Raw genomic sequence first — 17,642 nt, forward strand, 5'->3', positions numbered from 1 at the left:
GTATGTCAAGTTGGACTTCAGGCTTTCTTTAAACAGATGTAACATTTTCTTTACAGTGTACTTCTCTTTACATAGGCTGCTTCAGGGGAACCTGGATAGTGGCTTTGGCAAACTTATGACAATTAAGAGAATGGGCCTCTAGCCCAATGACATACCTGTGTGACTCAGACAGGCCTAAGGCACACCAGAGTGTCTTAAAGATACAGGAGTTGGAGAATCATTCAGTATTCATGTTCAACAGCACTGGGGGAGATTGCCTCACTCAGGACTTTCAGGAGGTGAGAACATGATAAGACAGAAGGAGCTGTTTTTATTTTTCCAGCTACAGAACTAAAGGACAGAAGCAGCGCATGCCATGAGGAAGAAGGAAGAGAAAAAGTTAAAAGATCAAGACAGTCAGTCATAAAGACTGAGACATAGGACATTCAACTTTAAAGTGTATGTTTGAGTGATCTCACCCCACCTAATACCCCACTATCCATTTGAACTCCATTCATATTCATCATTAGCACCTGCTCTCATGAGTCTCTTAAAAGAAGAATCTGAAGACAGGGAAGAAGAACCAAGGAGAAAAGGAAGGGAAGGAAGGAAGGGGAAGGATGGAAGGAACGAAGGAAGGAAGGAAGGGAGGGAGGGAGGGAGGGAGGGAGGGAGGGAGGGAGGGAGGGAGGGAGGGAGGGAAGGAAATTATTTTTCAAAAGAATTGAACAAATATATAGCAACTTTACAATGTACAATATGGTATCTTAGTCATTTCTTTGGAGCGTTATGACTGATAAAGTAGTGAGGCTACAACATTTATATTTAGAAATAAATTTTCATATAAAAGCCAAGAAATGAAGCGATCCATTTAAATTTTAAAAGTGAGCATATTTATCTTCTGTCAAAACATAATTATTTGCATGTAGTTGATCTAGTTTTTCTTGTTTAATAATGAAAACTAAGGAGTTAGTGGTGGGTGGGTATCAGGCAAGGAGAGGTCATAAGGATGTCGTAAGTGGGGCAGGGGTCTGAGGATGTAGCTCAGAAGGGCAACAGGTCTGGGTGAGAAAGCCTCGGGGTGACATTAGACCGTGTCCAGAGCCTGTGTCCGCAGTGAGACAGACTTAGTCCCATGGACATCAGTATCCCGACTCAGGCCCAGAAGCTCTGCCAAGAAGGCCAATAGAGCCTTAGTAAACCCGCTGTCTTTGTTTTCACCACTTCTACAAATTGGATTTTCCTCTTGAGGCACTATCTTAGGATTTGGTAAATTGCTGTCATTGTCACCAAGGGTTTACTTGTTTATTCTGAGTTTAACAGACTCCCTGAATTCACTGAACAGTAAGCTGTACAGGTATACCGATGACTAACCTTCACCCTGGGTACCTTACGCTGTCTCCTCATAGTGTGTATATGGAAGCCCCACTCATCAGAGTCAGAACCTGTAAAGAGGCGGTGACAATAAAATAAAGCCATTAGGGTGGGCCTAGTGTAGTCTAATGGGTCTTCAGGAAAAGGAAGAACAGGAAAACAGAATACACGAAGAATGACGCACACAGAGGAAAGGAGAGAAGCTGAGATGGGGACCTAATGGAGAAATGATCATCTCTAAACCACAGAGAGGGCTCGACAGAACAAGCCTACTGGCATGCTGACCTTCAACTTTTTGCCTTCAGAGCCTGCTGGCATGCTGACCTTCAACTTTTTGCCTTCATAGCTCTCACAAAACTAATGTCTGGTTGTTTAAAGAAACTAGAGTGTGGTTCTTTGTGACGGCAGCCATAGGAAACAGAGATTCGATAGAAGTTTCTTGATTACCTTCAGAGAGTCGTGTCTCTCCCAGGTTAGCTAGGGGCCCTGAGAAGAAAACTTTCTGTAACCTGATGGTACCTGTGCTATATTCCAATTCTGATATAGAGGAATAACATTCTTACCACTGAATTCTATGCATCAGCAAGTCAGTCAAGGGCTTTATTTTCAGCCTTAAAGGTGATTGTTCGCAGTTTTTCCTCTCCTCTGCCTGTGAAAAACTAGCCCCTACTTCCACCTTACATGGAGGCAATAATGAGGCCTTAACCCTCTGAAGAGTGGATGCACCGGTGGTGGGGTAGGGGAAGTGGAGGAGCAAGAGGAGAAGAGAGAAGGGGAATTAGAGATAGGCATGTAAAAAAATAAATAATAAATTATTAATAAAAATTTAACAGTCCTGAAGAGATTTATACTATGATATTATAATCTCCCTCTAAAATCTTTCCAGAGCAGGCTAATCTCCAAGCCCACCACTTACCAGTACATTTTAGAGAAGGGAAACAATGCATGCTGAGGACAGAAGAGAAACCGATTTAATTAATTCATCACCAAGGCCAAAGACGTATAAATCTTCTCGTTTTATCTGTCAACCAACACTCTGAATTATTCAGTGTTCCCAATCTCACGAAGGAAGGCAGAGAGAAAGTGGTTAGAAAAGTAGCTACTGAGCAGCAGAAGGGACTCAGCTGAGGAGCGCAGAACGAGTCCAACCCCGGGAAAACTTTAGTCCCTGAAAGGAACTAGAGGCAGGGTCTCATTCGAGACTCCTGGATCCTGTGCCACCAGGGAGGTCACCACCTCTTCTGCTGAGATGGTTTGGAAAAGAATACGACCATACGGGAAATGAAGATCAGAAAACGAACGCGCTTTCCCTATTGGTATGCTGTCTCCCGCTACACCGCCGAGCGCTTTGACAACTAGGTTATTGAATGGTGGAAACAACGCATACGATGGAAAAATAAACATGAAGGGATAGTTTGGGTAATGGGAGAATGAAAATATGAACCTTATAGGGACATTTGGATTTTATATGAAGTATTTGACTTCCTCTCCAGGGTACTACCTTCCCTCTGTATTTTTAATACACAGAAGCAGTTGTCTTCCATAGTGATGAAGGTAGTTACTGAACCACGCTAAGTTGAACGCCATGGTGTCTTATGAACTTATGTGTATTTTATAGATAGAACAAAGCGTGGACCATTGTTACTGATCTCTGTCACCTGACTGACCACTGGGTAAATCACAGGAAAGGGGATGGAGAGCCTATGAGCAGAGACTGAACAAGGAGGAAAAGGAGATTAGATTTCAGTTTTTAAGGGGCTCATTCTGTCTTGAAATCCTAACCTAAGACTATTTGGGGAACCTTAGTAGTCTTCTCTCCCTATTTCACAAGTGATCTCAGCATCACTTAGGCTGCCCTGGACTATAGACTTCAGACAAATCTATAGCATAATCAATATTTTAAAGATTACCTCTAAGCAAGGATAAGAGCATGGGTAAAAACTACCAACTGTTTAGAGGGTTTCTGTTTTTCCCATCTGTCTTAGTGAGAATCCCACTACAGGGCAGGGGAGTGGGGAAAGAATGGCTGTTGGTTAGCAGGAGCTTTGAGGATTTAGGGCTTCTCAGAAAGTTAGGCAAAGGATGAAATATAGTGTTTTAAAATAATTTTCTTGCCTCAAAGAAGGTTCTTGGATTCAAGACTCTAGCTTTTCTATGCCTGCTGTCATCTGCACCTAAAACATATTTTGTAAAACAATTGCTAACCAAATCTTGGTTATGAACTAGAAGAAAGTCAGTGTATTTCAGATAGGAATAGGAAGCAGACATTACTGGAAAACTCTGGGAGTCCTTTTGGTCTTCTTAGTAAGAGAGGCTCCAAGTCACAGCTGGGATGCACAGAAGGGAACCAAGGTTGGGACTTCTTGGTAATTGCTACTTCCCTTGATCTCAATCTCAAAAACATTAATTAGATATAAAAACCACCTACTTAGTATCAATACATTCACTCTCCAAGTCCCAAATCAGTGGGATGGGATTACTGAGAGAGGACAACCAAGAGTAGAATTCATAAGCTCTCTTATCTTAACCATGGCAGACCCTGGGATTTGGTGTATCCTGCAGCTCTGCTGAATAGGAGAGGATTGTGAGTGGTTTCTGGACATTTCTTTATTCTCTTCTTGTCTATCAACCTGAATCTTATCAGTTGCCAGATAACGAGAAATTGGAATGAACACCAGTCAAAAGGGGTTAGAGAAAACCAAAGCACCAATCTTTGCATAGAGAAGGTAGAAAAATAAAATAAAATTTAACCTGCATAACAATTGGCCCTTTGAGAAGGGAGATAGGAGGTGAATAAGACGGAGAAAGTGGAGGTCGAAATTAGAAACCCTTCAAGTGCTCTGTTCTGCAAATTCCATCACTTACTACTAGTAGCCGCTTTTAACTGTTTACATCTTGAACAACTACAACAATATACGTATGTATGGAAAGATCCTGGTCGCCTCTAACCTCTAACTAATGCATAATCTTCATCTCCCTGGTGATCATTTATACTAATTAGCAAAATTTAGCTAATTATCGCTCAGCGTTTCTGTGTTTAATTATGGCTATTAGTAATAGTCTGTCTGGCTCCCCTCGTCTCAGCCCCCACCCTAGTCTGTCCCTTTCTTAGGAGATAAGTTTCCAGTGTAATGCAATTGCCTTTTTATGTGAGTGTGTGGATATAGCTCTTGTCTAAGCTTCTGTGGTTTCCCTTGTTTATTCTGTCTTGTTTTGGAGAGTACAGCAGACCTGACAGAAGTCACAGGAAAAAACAGCAACCAGGTTAGAAGCCGCTTTTGGGCATTCTCTCAATCCCACCAACCAACCCCTTCAACCAGACCTTACATTCTGTGAGCTGCTTGACAATTCCACTGCATGTGCTTTGAACAGAGAGAAAGAACCAGCATGCACCGGCATTCTCTCAATGTGTTTCCACTTAAAACGACAGACAGCTTGGAGCAGGAGCCCCGGGCTAGGAGGTGGTGGAAAGAATTACTTTTCTAATAGGGGTCTGCATGCCTCAAAATACAAGCCACGGCAGGGCCCCTAGAGAGGTTCGTGGTACAGCTCAGTGGAAGGCTGCTCATGCGTTCCCTCTGCCTTTCCTTTCCCCGTTCCCCTCATCATGAGAGTGGAGCGCATAGTAAACACTTCTTGGAACAATTTACTACAGCGAGCTCCTGTCTTCGCTGCAGACACCAGCCTTTCAGAGGGAGCCTATTCAGCGCTGGGTCTATTCTGATGAACTGTAGGTCTCTTCCTTCAATAACTATGATGCAAAGAGGGTTGTCTGAAGCAAAATATATCGTACATGGCTTGTGCGAACCAGCCCATTCATACTGACTTTAATTGAATAATCATCTGCATGAATTGTGAATCAAAGTTGCTATAGTTTACAAGGGTAAATAAAACACGGCCTTAGCCTTATCTGACATATTGCTTTGTCTCTCATAGTTAGCACTATTAGGCATGCTGTTTAAGGGATAACTACTCTCCAACAAACATACGGAAAAAAATATATAGCTGCCCAACTGAGTCGTAACGGCCACTGGCTGTTGAATATATTTTCTGCTGTCTTTGACTCAGTTGTTCTCCCCAGACCATTACCACAGGTAACTTTATAGCAGTTTCATCAGCTCCAGGCTCCTGCCCCAAGGACCTGCTGTCTGCTATTTCTTCCCAACTAGCCCCCAGACAAGCCCAGAGAAAGGAAGGGTGAACGCAAGGTGAATGAATGACTTCTCAATGTGCAGCATCACTGGGACTGTCTGACTGAGTTGCCTGCCACCAAGGGGTGGGAGAAGCAGAAGGTGGCAAAGGGTAGAGAGTGTGTTTGCAGTGCCACGAATCGGGGTAGCAAGGGGAGGAGAACCTTTTATTGGAAAGTGGGTGGCTGAGAGCAAACAGCATTTGCCAGTAAGAAAAAGTGACAGTTTTTTTTCCCCTTCTGCACATTGAAGCCTTCTCATTATTATAAATTGAATTTTCCTGCTGTTCCCACCCTTGACCCTACCTGAAAGACGACTGGATTAAAAATTAGCAATGCCCCAGTAAAAGATAAAGAGCAGAGAGACCCACCGTGCCCTCCTCGAAGGGAAACAGGGGAGCGATAGATAGAAATAGGCACAGAGTGGTGCTTGCTGCCGTGGAAATGATGCTCGTGCTGAGAGTGAGATCCCGGAGAGGAGGAAGAAGAGGAGGAGGCTACATTAGAAGAACTCCACACAGAGCTGACGATACATCCCCAAAAGAGGGACCAGATCCCAAGCGTCCAGGCCGGCCGGCGAGGAGGGCTCCGTCTTGCATGGATTCTCAGGTGCATGGTCAACGCACTGGACCACTACAGATGGGCAGTTTAAATTCCAGCCAGTGAGCAATAACGAAGTTCATGATGCCCAGGGGCCCATCATAGCAGGAAGAAGAGTTGTCCAATTTGGGGATGGGGGAAGCAATAAGTGCTTGCGGGGCAATGGTGAATTTGTTTAAAAGGAAAAAGGAAAAAAAGAAAAAAGAAAGAAACTGCAAAAAGAAGCTGAAAATATTTTTGAAAGATAAGGCAGAGCCTTTTTTTCCCCCCTGGAGGAGGAATTTAGGATGCAAGAGTTGACCCAGGTACAGCAAACCTCCTGGAGAGCTCCGGCTTGTCACACATTTCAGGGAAGGACCCGCGAGACTTCTTCCTGCTCTCTAGGTGCCTCAAGTCCGAGGTTTTAACTGCATACTCTGGAAAGCCACGCGGGGAAAGGTGGAAATGAAGGAAAAAGACAAAGCAGGAAAACCCCAAGTAGGTTCACGCTAGTTTATCCCAACATCCAAGGAGTTTTGACATTTTTTTTTTCCTTTCTTGTTTCGACTTCCAAGCGATGCAATGCAGAACTGCCAGGCAAAAGGGGGCTGCAGGTGGGAGAGTTCTCTTGCTCCCGGGCTCCCGGGAGTCTCCGTGGAAGGGCGCGGAGGCTGTTAACCCTGAGCGTCCTGGATGAGCCGCCACAGTAAAGCCGCCTCAGTCCTGGGATCCCAACGGGTTGAAAAAGCAGCCAGCAGCAGCAGCCAGAGAAAGATTTGATCAAGAAGGACCAGAGGGAAAGAAACAGCACTGAGCTAGCCACCCAAACCAGCGGGTAGGAGATGGTGAGGAGCAAGGTGGGCTCAACCAGAGAGAGCGCTAGAGGAGGTGGCCCACAGGCAGCGGAGGTGGCCAGGAGGTGCGGGCGCCCGCAAAGTGCGCGCAACTGGGCAGGCACAGGTGAAGTGAAGCAAGGAGTTGGAGAGCTAAATTCACAAATGGGCAAGTCATATGCAAATAGCGCACTTGAGAGAGCAAATCAGTGCAGCCCGTGTCCTCTGCCGAGGGACTGGCTGGCTCCGGAGGAGGGAGGGGTGGAGCCGCCCGGCATCCTGGCCCTTCCCATTCAAGTGTACGCTAGCAGGCTAGCCCCTTGCTCTCACGCACTGGCGCGTGCCAGGCGGTGCTTTATCGCCTCACTCTTCCTCGGTCCCACCCTGCCGTGCGTGCACGCCGGAGACCCACAGGCCTCCGCTGCTGTTCCTCCTGCCTCCTGTCTGCATCTCCCTTCCTGCTCCTCTCCCAAGGATCCTTAAAACCAAACTCGGCGATCAAGGTGCTGTGAAGGTTTTGGAAGGAAGGCAACAGCACAGCCCAAGTATTCCTAAACCAAAATAAACCCGAAGTCTGCAGGCACGCTGGACTGCCTGAGGTAGGCGCCCAGCTTTTTTTGCTGTGCCTGGGGCAGCCACTCTCCAGTGCGAGTCTCTGCTGAGATGGAACAGGAGATCCAAGACAGCACTTCTGGGACAACAGGCGAAAGAATCCGTGTTATTGCTCTCCAAAGAAAAGGTTAGAGGGTGGGTGGCTCAGGGACTCTGTAGGGTGAAGGGCTAGGTGGCTGCCAGTCTGCCCTACGAGGTGGCTTTCACCCCACCTTAGACAGAATACTCTTGGAATTCAGGATCCAGAGGCTAGTGTCTTCAAATTAAAAGACAGTAAAGTAGGCGTGCAAAGGAAGGAGTGGCTGGCCAGTCCCTGACTTGCTCCGAACATACTGTTTCAGGCAGGTGGATTCTTCCTTGCGCTGGGCATCAGACTGCCAGCTAAATCTTCTGGGTAGGGCATGCATGCGAGTAGGGGGTGGGGAGTGGTGGTGGCAGGGAGTAAGAGGGGAGGGGTTTGGAAAGAGGAAGTACAGGAGTGGATGGGGTGTGCAGCTCCTGTCAGGGCCATCTGTGACTCCAGGAGGGACTGGCTCAGAGCCCTTTCAGGAAACGATGACACTATCTCTCCACTGTTTCCACTCCCTCCGCTGAGTGGGAGCAAAGGCACACTAGAGGAGCGCCCTTCCCAGGCAGGTCTTCTCTGTCTGAGCCTTGCTAGCAGTGACTGCACTTTTGTTCTGAGGGAAGTAGGGGCAGACACACACACATGCACTCATATATATATAGTGTGTGTGTGTGTATATATATATATATATATATATATATATATATATATATATATATATATATATATCAGGAACTTGTATTCAGGAGCACCACTGCAAAGGTGGATTTAGGATGAAGGGGTGCCCAAACCTCCTGTGTAAGATATGGCTGATGTCTCCCTCCTTAGGATGCTAGGAGTTTTAAATGGGAAAATACAGAGTACCTCTGGTGTAGGACCTGACCATTGGTAACAGCACTCCCTGATCTCTAGAAAACTAAGCTGAACCTTGAGAAGGTTAGGTCCACAGTTAGGGTCTTGTGCTATTATTGGCAAAGTCAAGAAAAAAAAATCTTAAGCATTATTCCCTAGAGTTCACAATAATTCTTATTCTGATCAGCTGCCTCTTGATTTAGTTCCCCCAGAGGATTCCTGTTGCTCTTTAAACTTGCTCTGACTCTGTTCCAAGGCCTCAAAAGGACATAGATGACGAGGTTTCTAATGTATTCACCAGTTCCATCAACTAGATGTTCCTGACTCACTTCCTCTACTCCCCGAGACCTTCTTTATGCTGGTTGAATGTAGATATTTACCAACCCAAGTCTGTTAGGGCTTTACTGAGCCTTCTTATGGGGGAGGTTTCCCTCAACATTGTTAGGGGCATTTGCCAAGTCATTTCCTCCAGAGTGTCTTTCAGCCTACCACTTAGGATAGACACTGCCACCGCTGGTGGCCATTCTACTCTGTCGTCCTGATTTGTTTCCATCACAGCATTGTTGACTTGGAGACATTGATTCATTTCTTCGTGGTCTGTATCATTAAAAGAAAATTGGTAAGCTCTCTGGTGGCAGAGCCTTTGTCCTCCCCTCTGCTGCATCCTCTGCATGCAGCACATGGGTAGCAAGTAGCAGCATCTCAGTAGATGTCTGCTGAATAAATGAACCCAGTGAGCCAATTGCCAACTAAGTCTTAAAATCTATTAGCTCCCACACTAAGAGTTTTCGCCGACCCATTTATCTGACTTTACTGACATTGATCTAACAAAGACAACCCATCTGGAGTTGATTTGTGGAACTTTTAGCCATCTCACCATCGCCTTCTTTTGCAAGTTGGCACTGGATACTGAAGATTGTTTTGACTCATCCCAGGGAAGCAAGAGATGCCTAGATGGACATTCCAATTAGTTCTTGGCCAGGCTATAAAGGGAAACTAAACCCTTGGTGCAGAATGGAATCTGCAAACACTGCTGATGTGTTACGTCTGGAAGTATTCATTCTATGTCTCATTCTTATAACTTATTTATTTACTACTCACAAAATGTCAGAAGAAGCAGCTGTGGGTTCCGTTATGATCATTGTTGAGTAGGGAGAAGGCTAATCAGATAAGAAATCCAAGACTGCTTTCTGTTGCCTCTTCTACTCCGAAGAGCAAAGCCACCGTCATTCTGATAAGCTACATACCCCTCTCCAATTTAATACACTATTAATTTTTTCATATGTGTCCCATCCCTGCCTCTAGTCAGCACATTCTTCTGTGTGTGTCTTTTCTACCTCCCATTCTTTTCAGTCTTATTGCAGTTTATATTAGGCCAACATATATTGAGAATTTTATCTCCGGCAATACGTTGATATGTTCTAAATCCCCCCAACAGCTAGAATCCCAGAAAAATACTCATCACTGCACACCACAGGTGCTCCTTTTTCTCCCTTCATGCTGTCCCCTAGTGGGCCCCTTTATTTGGAATCCCAGACACGTGAAACAGAAGGAGAAGGGAGTCCATGTTTAAGATAGAAAAGGAGAAAAATTGAAGATTTGATGCTCACCAAAGATATAAAGCAGAATAATTGCATAGGAATGATCCATTTTGGCCCCCTGTGTATATCAGCCCATGAAACCCAGATGGAGCTCTACAAAAGCTTGCATTTCTGAATGGAATATGGTGTGCAAATCCCTGTCGTAGCTGAGGCAGGAGCTGGGGTTCTCGGGTACGTTAGGCTCCAGAATTTGTCATCCTAGACTTCTTCTCCTTGGCTTTCCTCTCCCTTCTCTCCTGAGGAGACTGTCCAGATGGAAAGGAAGAAAGTCTTTGCTCTTAATTCTCTACTTTGTTTTGTTCATCACCTCAGCTTCCAAGCAGTAGGAAAAAAAATCTGTTAGCTTCTAAAATAAGCCTCCTACTTATATTTCAATGTGTCGGGCATCAGGAACCTGATGTGATGTTGCCTTGTCCATCGTCCCTCACAGTGCATTTTATCTCTGCACATGTCTCTTCTCACTTGGATAGACTCTGACGTGCCACTTCGCTGTCAGCAGGAGATACCTGTCAAGTTCGCCGCTGCAGGCACATCTAATGTGATTGCGGACTTAGAAAGACCAGAAAGTCTGCCTGTGTGAGACCCGAGCCATTAGGTGAAGACGCACTTTTTCCAAAAGTAAACAGTAAGAATCCTTACTTGCTGTCTCTACACAGCTCCAGTAGGCAGTTCAAGAGGAGAAAAACATAAACAGCACCCTCCCCCAACTAAACTCTCATAATGTATAGTGAAATAAAAGTCCTGAAGAAATACAGGTGACTGTTAGCATGGCTATAAATATATCCAAGGGTTCTTCTAGTGACACCATAAAGCAGTCGAACATTGCTTTATTATATGCCGGGAGATTTATTTATAGCCACATAATTCATTCTTCCGTTCATTTATTTAAGAAAGTCATCCTAGAGAAAAAGAGAAGCCAGTTTTGAGTATGTTTCCCTTTGGGGGGTAGAAAAAAGAAAGCTTTTTCTTTTTTTCTTTTTTTTTTTTTTTTTTTTTTTTTTAAATATCATTCCTACATGAAATTGATTTAAATGAAAAGGATAGTAGCTCTTTGTATTAACGTATAGCTCAGGATGCTTAGATTGCTCAGGTATTTTTTACCTTTTATTGTTGAGAACATCGATTTAATTGTTAAGAATATACCGTTTATTGTTGAGAATTTTACACATGAATCGAATATGTTTCGTCTGTGGCCATACCACCCTGAACACGCCTGCTCTCCTTTGCCTGTTTCTTATAAACATTATCATTCCCTTGTCCTCCTTGTGGCTGCAGGAGGAATATCAGGCTTTTAAATGCTGAGCCAAACCTCTTTCACATTTCTAGATCTTCTGTATTTGATCAATGGGGCTGGGAAATTGATAGTATTCAAATTTTTATATATCTCTTCAGGGGAAAGTATGAAAAGTCCTTTAGCTAGTTGCACTTGAGATCTAAATGAAATAATAATAATTTATTAAATAATTATTATGAACATTATTTACTTTTCCTCAAATACAGGGTCCAGTTCTTCCTACAGAGGTCTGGCATATAAACGTGTTAGTCTGTACTAAGCAGCTACTAGCTATCCCTGATCCAAACTTCTCATTATCACTGTGAAAACCTCTATCCAGCTTTGAGGAATTAAACCAAGTCAATTATTGTTAGACGGAAACAAACAGAATACTTTTTGTGTAGTACTAGGGCCTTGCACATGGTAAGCAAACACTCTGCTCTTGAGCTCCCAACCCAAGACAGTCATTCATTTACATATTTATAGGGTATATCACCCAATCAAAGGGTTAGAGGGCATCTTGAGATTTCACAGTTTTGGATATTGGGCTGTGCTGCTTGGCAGCCTAAGATCAAATCCTAATTACTGTTGTTGTATAAGCCTTGAGACAATCTTTGGTCAGTTTCTGGTTTACCTTTTCTGTTTTAAAATGAGAATACTCATACAAACTCTCTGTAGATTCAAACAGCTAATACCTGTGCAGTATTTATCAACAGTGTCTGACCTACAGAAAATGATCAGTGTCAATAATCATGATGAACGTAACAACTCTTCTTGTTTTCTCCAGGACACTCCTTGGAAGTTATCGCCTCAGCTAGCACCTCTTTGCTGTTTACACGATCTCCCAGGGAGCAACCTCAGCAACCCCAAAATGCAAATGGAAATTCTCTACAGCTGCTTTCAGCATGCTGACTTGTCCATCACATTCTTCTACATCTATCTTTAAAGTCAGCTTTGAACTGATAAAGCTGATAGTCAGTCCCAGAACCAGATAACACCAGCTATCGAAGCCCAACATGGTTCTGTCATTATTCTCCCCCCTGTAAGGATGGGGACGTACAGGATCTCAGTTGGCCTTGGAATCTGGAAAGACTCTTCTGGTCCTTTTCTTTCATTTCCTCACTGTCTTTTCTCAAAGTCATAATATGTTCTAATTAATCGGCCTTTTCCCTGAAAAGTGCACGTTGCTAATCCTTATTAATCTCCATTGACTTCAGGAAGAATTTCACTATGGTCTAATAGTCTTTTTAAAATGTTGATAAGTCAACCTCTGAACTAGGTTCTACTCAATATAGAAAGAAGCCACAGTCCTTGGTCGTCACTGCAGGGAATCCGTTTCTTTACTCTGTGAATGTTAAATATACACCTGCTAGGATAAAATGCTTTGTTAAATCCAGAAGACCCAGTGAAGAAGAGTGCTCGGGGCTTAGGAAGCAGATGCTTCAAAAGGCTAAACACCCAGGGAACTACCTGAAAAATCGTACCATATAGCCCACAGCAATTGGGAGATTAGAGGTGTAAACCAGGTACACATACTAGATAATGGAATTAATCTAACTTGGTGAGAAAAAGAAGACCCTGTGTGGATTCACAGACAAGGTAACACATGCATGAAAATTTGGAGGACTGGTGTCTACATCCTGTGCCTTACTGTTGGACCCTGAGCAAATTTGAACTCTCTGAACTTGCTTCCTTAACAGGAGAATAATTAATAATTGAATCAGAGGACATTTTGTATTCAAATAAAACATATATTCAAAGAAATAATTGTACATTAATGTTCACTATATGAATTTAACCTAGAATGAGTGGAAATTGCAAAGAGGGCTTTAAAATAAGGAAGTTATTAATACAGAGTGGAGTCATCTACTTACAACTCACCAGGGGCAAACTCCCCAGATGTTAATTGTCCTGCCTGGGAAACTCAGGAAGGAGTCAATATTTTCATCCTATGAACAAGATGAGTATGCCATAGGATAATGAAAGACAAGAAAAGGGAAGGGAAAGGAGAGAACAGGATGGAGAAATTGCAAAGAGACATGAAGGAACCACACAGGAAACACACATATCCACAGTCTCACTCTTTATTTCTAATGCCTGTGTTGCTGCATTAAGAGTTGTTAAGAAAATTCTATAATGATTCAAAAGAGTCATACTGTTACTCACCTTACTTTTGCTGATTTATTCTATTATTTTTCATTTATCTGTAGAAATATCCTTGTTCAAGCATTCCACCCCCTCTCCATTCTATGAAGAGTACATAATCTAAGAGAGGCAGGAATCTAAATAAAGTCATTAAATCATTACAGTTTTTCTAAAAAAATTTTTTTTAAAAAAACAATCTCAGTAGTAGAGTGCCTGCCTCTCATAGATGAGGTCTTAGGATCAAATCCAAGAACTCCCAAAACAACACACACACACACAAAGAGAGGGAGAGAGAGAGAAAGAGAGAGAGAGAGAGAGAGAGAGAGAGACAGACAGAGAGAGAGAGAGAGAGAGAGAGAGAGAGAGAGAGAATGACAGAGACAGTTAGTTAAGTGGTGTGTTTCTATTGATTTAATAGCCTTAAATTCATATAACAGAAAATTCTCGAAGGCACATGGAATGAACAAACTCCCTCACAGGAGGAACAGTGCAATCTGAGAAGCTTTGAAAATGTTTCCAGGATGGGTAAGAAGGGCATGGCTCAGTGACAGTAAGGATTTAGCACATCTCAGAGCTGTTAGGGAAGTTGGGGGCTGGGTACAGAGATGAGAGTTTATATCAGAGATAGAACAGGCTGTTCTTAAAATAGATGGAACAGCACTGATATAATATTTTAGTATCAATGATATCTGTGTTTTCAGATCTCCTGCTTCCAATCTGGACAGGCAGAATTAGCTGGTCTTTTCTATCATCCCACAGCACTGTTCAGTTAACACTTGTCACAGACTGTTGTGATCAGTTCGTTTATAGCTTGGCACCCTATGTGATTCATAGAAACATGATGTATTAAACACTTTAGACTTTAGAGGCAGACTGTTTAAGTTCTAGGGTTAAACAACATAAGTCTGTGTTTCTTTTCCTTCTTTGTTAAACCATGACCTTGAATAAATTATTTATCTCCTGAAAATCTCTATTCCTACAGATGAATATAAGACAATAAAATCCCTGATCTCTAACTTAGGACAATTCCAAACCCAATGGGAAATAACCAGTGGATGCCTGTCAAAAAAAATGAGATATATACAGTATATTTTTGAAAGATGTTCTCTTTCATATACATGTATGTCAGGGAAGGAGCAGGCTCTAAAAACATTTCTCTCTCTCTCTCTCTCTCTCTCTCTCTCTCTCTCTCACACACACACACACACACACACACACACACACACTCACACATACACACTTCCTTTTTTTTTTTTTTTTTTTTTTTACAGAATTTCTCTAACAGCCCTGACTGTCCTGGAACTTTGTACTCCAGATTGGTCTTGAACACAGAGATTTGCCTGCTTCTGCCTCTCAAGTGCTGTGATTAAAGGTTTGCGCCATCACTGACCCAAAATATCAAAATCTGGAGCTGGTGCAAGATCAGAAGGGGTTTCTTGCAAGGCCATGAGCTCTCTACAACAGGGAATGTTCAAGCAGTAGGTGCTGGATAAGCAACTGAAGTGAATGGGTGAGGTGCATAACTTCTCTTACAAATTTGAGATTCTATAAAAATGAAGTTTTCTTTGAGCTTTCCTTGCCTATCACTTAGACATTATTGTTTGGCTTCATATTGAGGATCAAAGTCAAATCCTAGATGTTGCAAAGATGTGAAAGTTCCTTTTTAATTGAAACGACATCCATTAGGGTGAGGAAACATAGCTATCTATAAAAGGAACAGTATTGTTTCGTGAGAGTTTCATTTTTACTATTGCATGCAGAACAAGTTCTCTCTAGACACATTAACAATTGTGTTCCTACTTTAGAGAGCAAATATTTTTTTCTCCCTGCTAGCAACACCTACACAGCTGCTGTCCCTGTGATCTAAGAAGACATTGTTCAGTGGTGAAAAGTTCATTGCTATGGAAAAAGTGTGATCACTCAGCTCGATTGTCCTTTATCTCTCAGGAGGAAACCTTGGTGGACCAAGCATAAATAAAAAAGAATGCTTTTCAATAAAGACGTAAGTCTTTAAAACTCTGGGATACAATTTTTAAAACTATTTTTATTGGTCTCGTGTGTGAGCGTGTGTGTGTGTGTGTGTGTGTACACCTGCCACAGCATGCATGTGGAGGCCGGAGAATAATTTGCTAGAGCTGGTTTCAGGGGTTTAATCCAGGTACTCATTTTTGGCAAGGAGCATATTTTCCTACTGAATCTTCTGAGCAGCCGGACTTTTCTTTTTCGAACAAAAACAAGAACGCTCTTCTCAGCAGCTGGTTATAGACAAGCAGTAAGCTAGGTATTTAGGGGACATGTAAGACAGAGAAACTGAGATGTAGAGACAGAGTCACTAGTTTAATATTATATAACTGGAGGTTTGGATGGAATTGGCCCCTATAAGCTCTCACACACAGAGAAACCCTGCCTTGAAAACCCAAAATAACAACAATCAATCAACAACAACAAAATAGTCTACAAATTTCTTAGGCTATCTTGTAGAGCACTGATAGACAATATCCAGAAGAATGGCATCAGGTATTAATATTTATTGCATGGTGTTTGAGCACTTTTCACTGTACAGATTATAAAAAGCCTGTCTTAATAGTCTGAAAATAGGAAATGCAACACTGGGATTTCAATAAATTAGTGGCTGAACCACAACACATCCCATACTCAGATAATGTCATCTGTTCTTATAATTGTTGGGGTCCTAGGAGTTATACACAACCAGGGCTGTTCTGAGTTTCCTGCTACAAATGCAGCCAAATTTGTGTTTATCTCAGACATTCCTTTTTTTCCCTTTTCTAGGTCAGAGCGAGCCCTCAGATGATCCAGGCCAATTCTGTTACTATCTGATGAATTCAGAAGATGTTCATTTCCCCACGTTTTAGGCATTAACTCTCAAACCCGTGATCCTGACAAAATCAATTATAATTAAAAAATGCATTGCCCAACCTGGAAACAGAATGAGAAGAAAATGCATCTGGGGTTCTTTGTGTTTTGATCCCCTGAAAGTGAACATGTTTGGAAGAATATTCCAGAAAAGGACTTTGATACGATCAACACCATCTGCAACACTGATGAGTCTGACGCTTTGCCTTGAGGAATAAGAGAAAAAGACACAAGGAGACAAGCGTATATATGTATGGAGAGCTTAGGACCAGGAAAATTCAGAAGGAAAGGTCTGCAAGATGAAAATATCTTGTCTGTTTTGTGTATGTAGGGGCTGCAGGTCCACAGGTTTGTATGTGCCTGTATATAGACCTTAGAGGTTGATGGCAGCTGGTTTCCTTGTTCTCCATTTATTGAGACTCGATTGCTCACTGAACCTGGACCTTGCTGGTTAGGCCGTATGGTCTGGCAATGAGAAAACCCCAAAGATCCTCCTGTATCCGCCCCCTCCCCAACACCCATATTGTAAGTGTGCACTACCACATCTGGCTTTGTATGTAGATGTTAGAGATCGAATTCAGGTCTTCGTATTGAACAACAACCACTTTACCTAATGAGCTGTTCCCCTCCATCCATTTTCTATGTGGCTCAACCATATACTGAGTAAACAAAGAATGGAGTCTACGTATGACTATACCTTGAAGACACAGTCTCACCCTACATCCGACATGAAAATACCTGGATGTGAAGTCTTTGATGTGATATTGGCTGGAAGATATTAGGAAACTTACTTAACCACAGCTCATCTAGAACCTCCAGGGCATTTTGTTTTATTTTCGTAAGTTTCCAGTAGAAACTGAGACTAAAGAGTTGCCCAGCTTTGGGATAACAATGCCACCTGGAATACGTGTATCTTCTTTATATTCTTACTCCATGAACTTCTTCTGTCTGTCTTGATCAACTCCCGACCTGTTCATTTCGAGCAAATTAAGACATATATTTAAAAATGCTACCTGTCAATTCTCTAGCTCTAAAAGACAATTTACAAGGAGGAGTAGAAAAGGATGGGAGGGCCGAGGGGGCCTTCTCCCCTACTGAGTTTGCTGTGAGAGGGAAACTCTACAAAGGGACTCACTGTGCCTGATCAATTTTACTTTTCCTAAGATAACACCTTAGCACTGAGCAAAGGATGAACAGAGAAAGACATCAGCGCATCCCAAGCACAAGAGACAGCGTGGTTTGGTGACACTCTATAGTCTTCTTC

At 42.8% G+C, this 17,642-nt stretch overlaps 1 protein-coding gene across 40 annotated transcripts in view; it reads right to left on the bottom strand.

The window, feature by feature from the left end:
* Positions 1-17,642, bottom strand: part of Nrxn3 (neurexin 3) — a 1,560,627-nt gene that overhangs the window by 513,099 nt on the left and 1,029,886 nt on the right. For 6 of the 40 annotated variants that reach the window (XM_057782570.1, XM_057782569.1, XM_057782559.1 and 3 more), the window contains exon 1: positions 5,914-7,067. The exons of the other annotated variants lie outside the window; for them this stretch is intronic. In XM_057782570.1, the coding sequence (XP_057638553.1) occupies positions 5,914-6,157 (244 nt within the window). In that variant the 5' untranslated portion in view covers positions 6,158-7,067. Of the gene's footprint in view, positions 1-5,913; positions 7,068-17,642 lie in introns of those variants that run through there. 40 annotated transcript variants of the gene reach the window in all.

This window comes from Chionomys nivalis, chromosome 10, assembly GCF_950005125.1.
Source record: "Chionomys nivalis chromosome 10, mChiNiv1.1, whole genome shotgun sequence".
In the NCBI taxonomy this organism is placed as follows: domain Eukaryota; kingdom Metazoa; phylum Chordata; class Mammalia; order Rodentia; family Cricetidae; genus Chionomys; species Chionomys nivalis.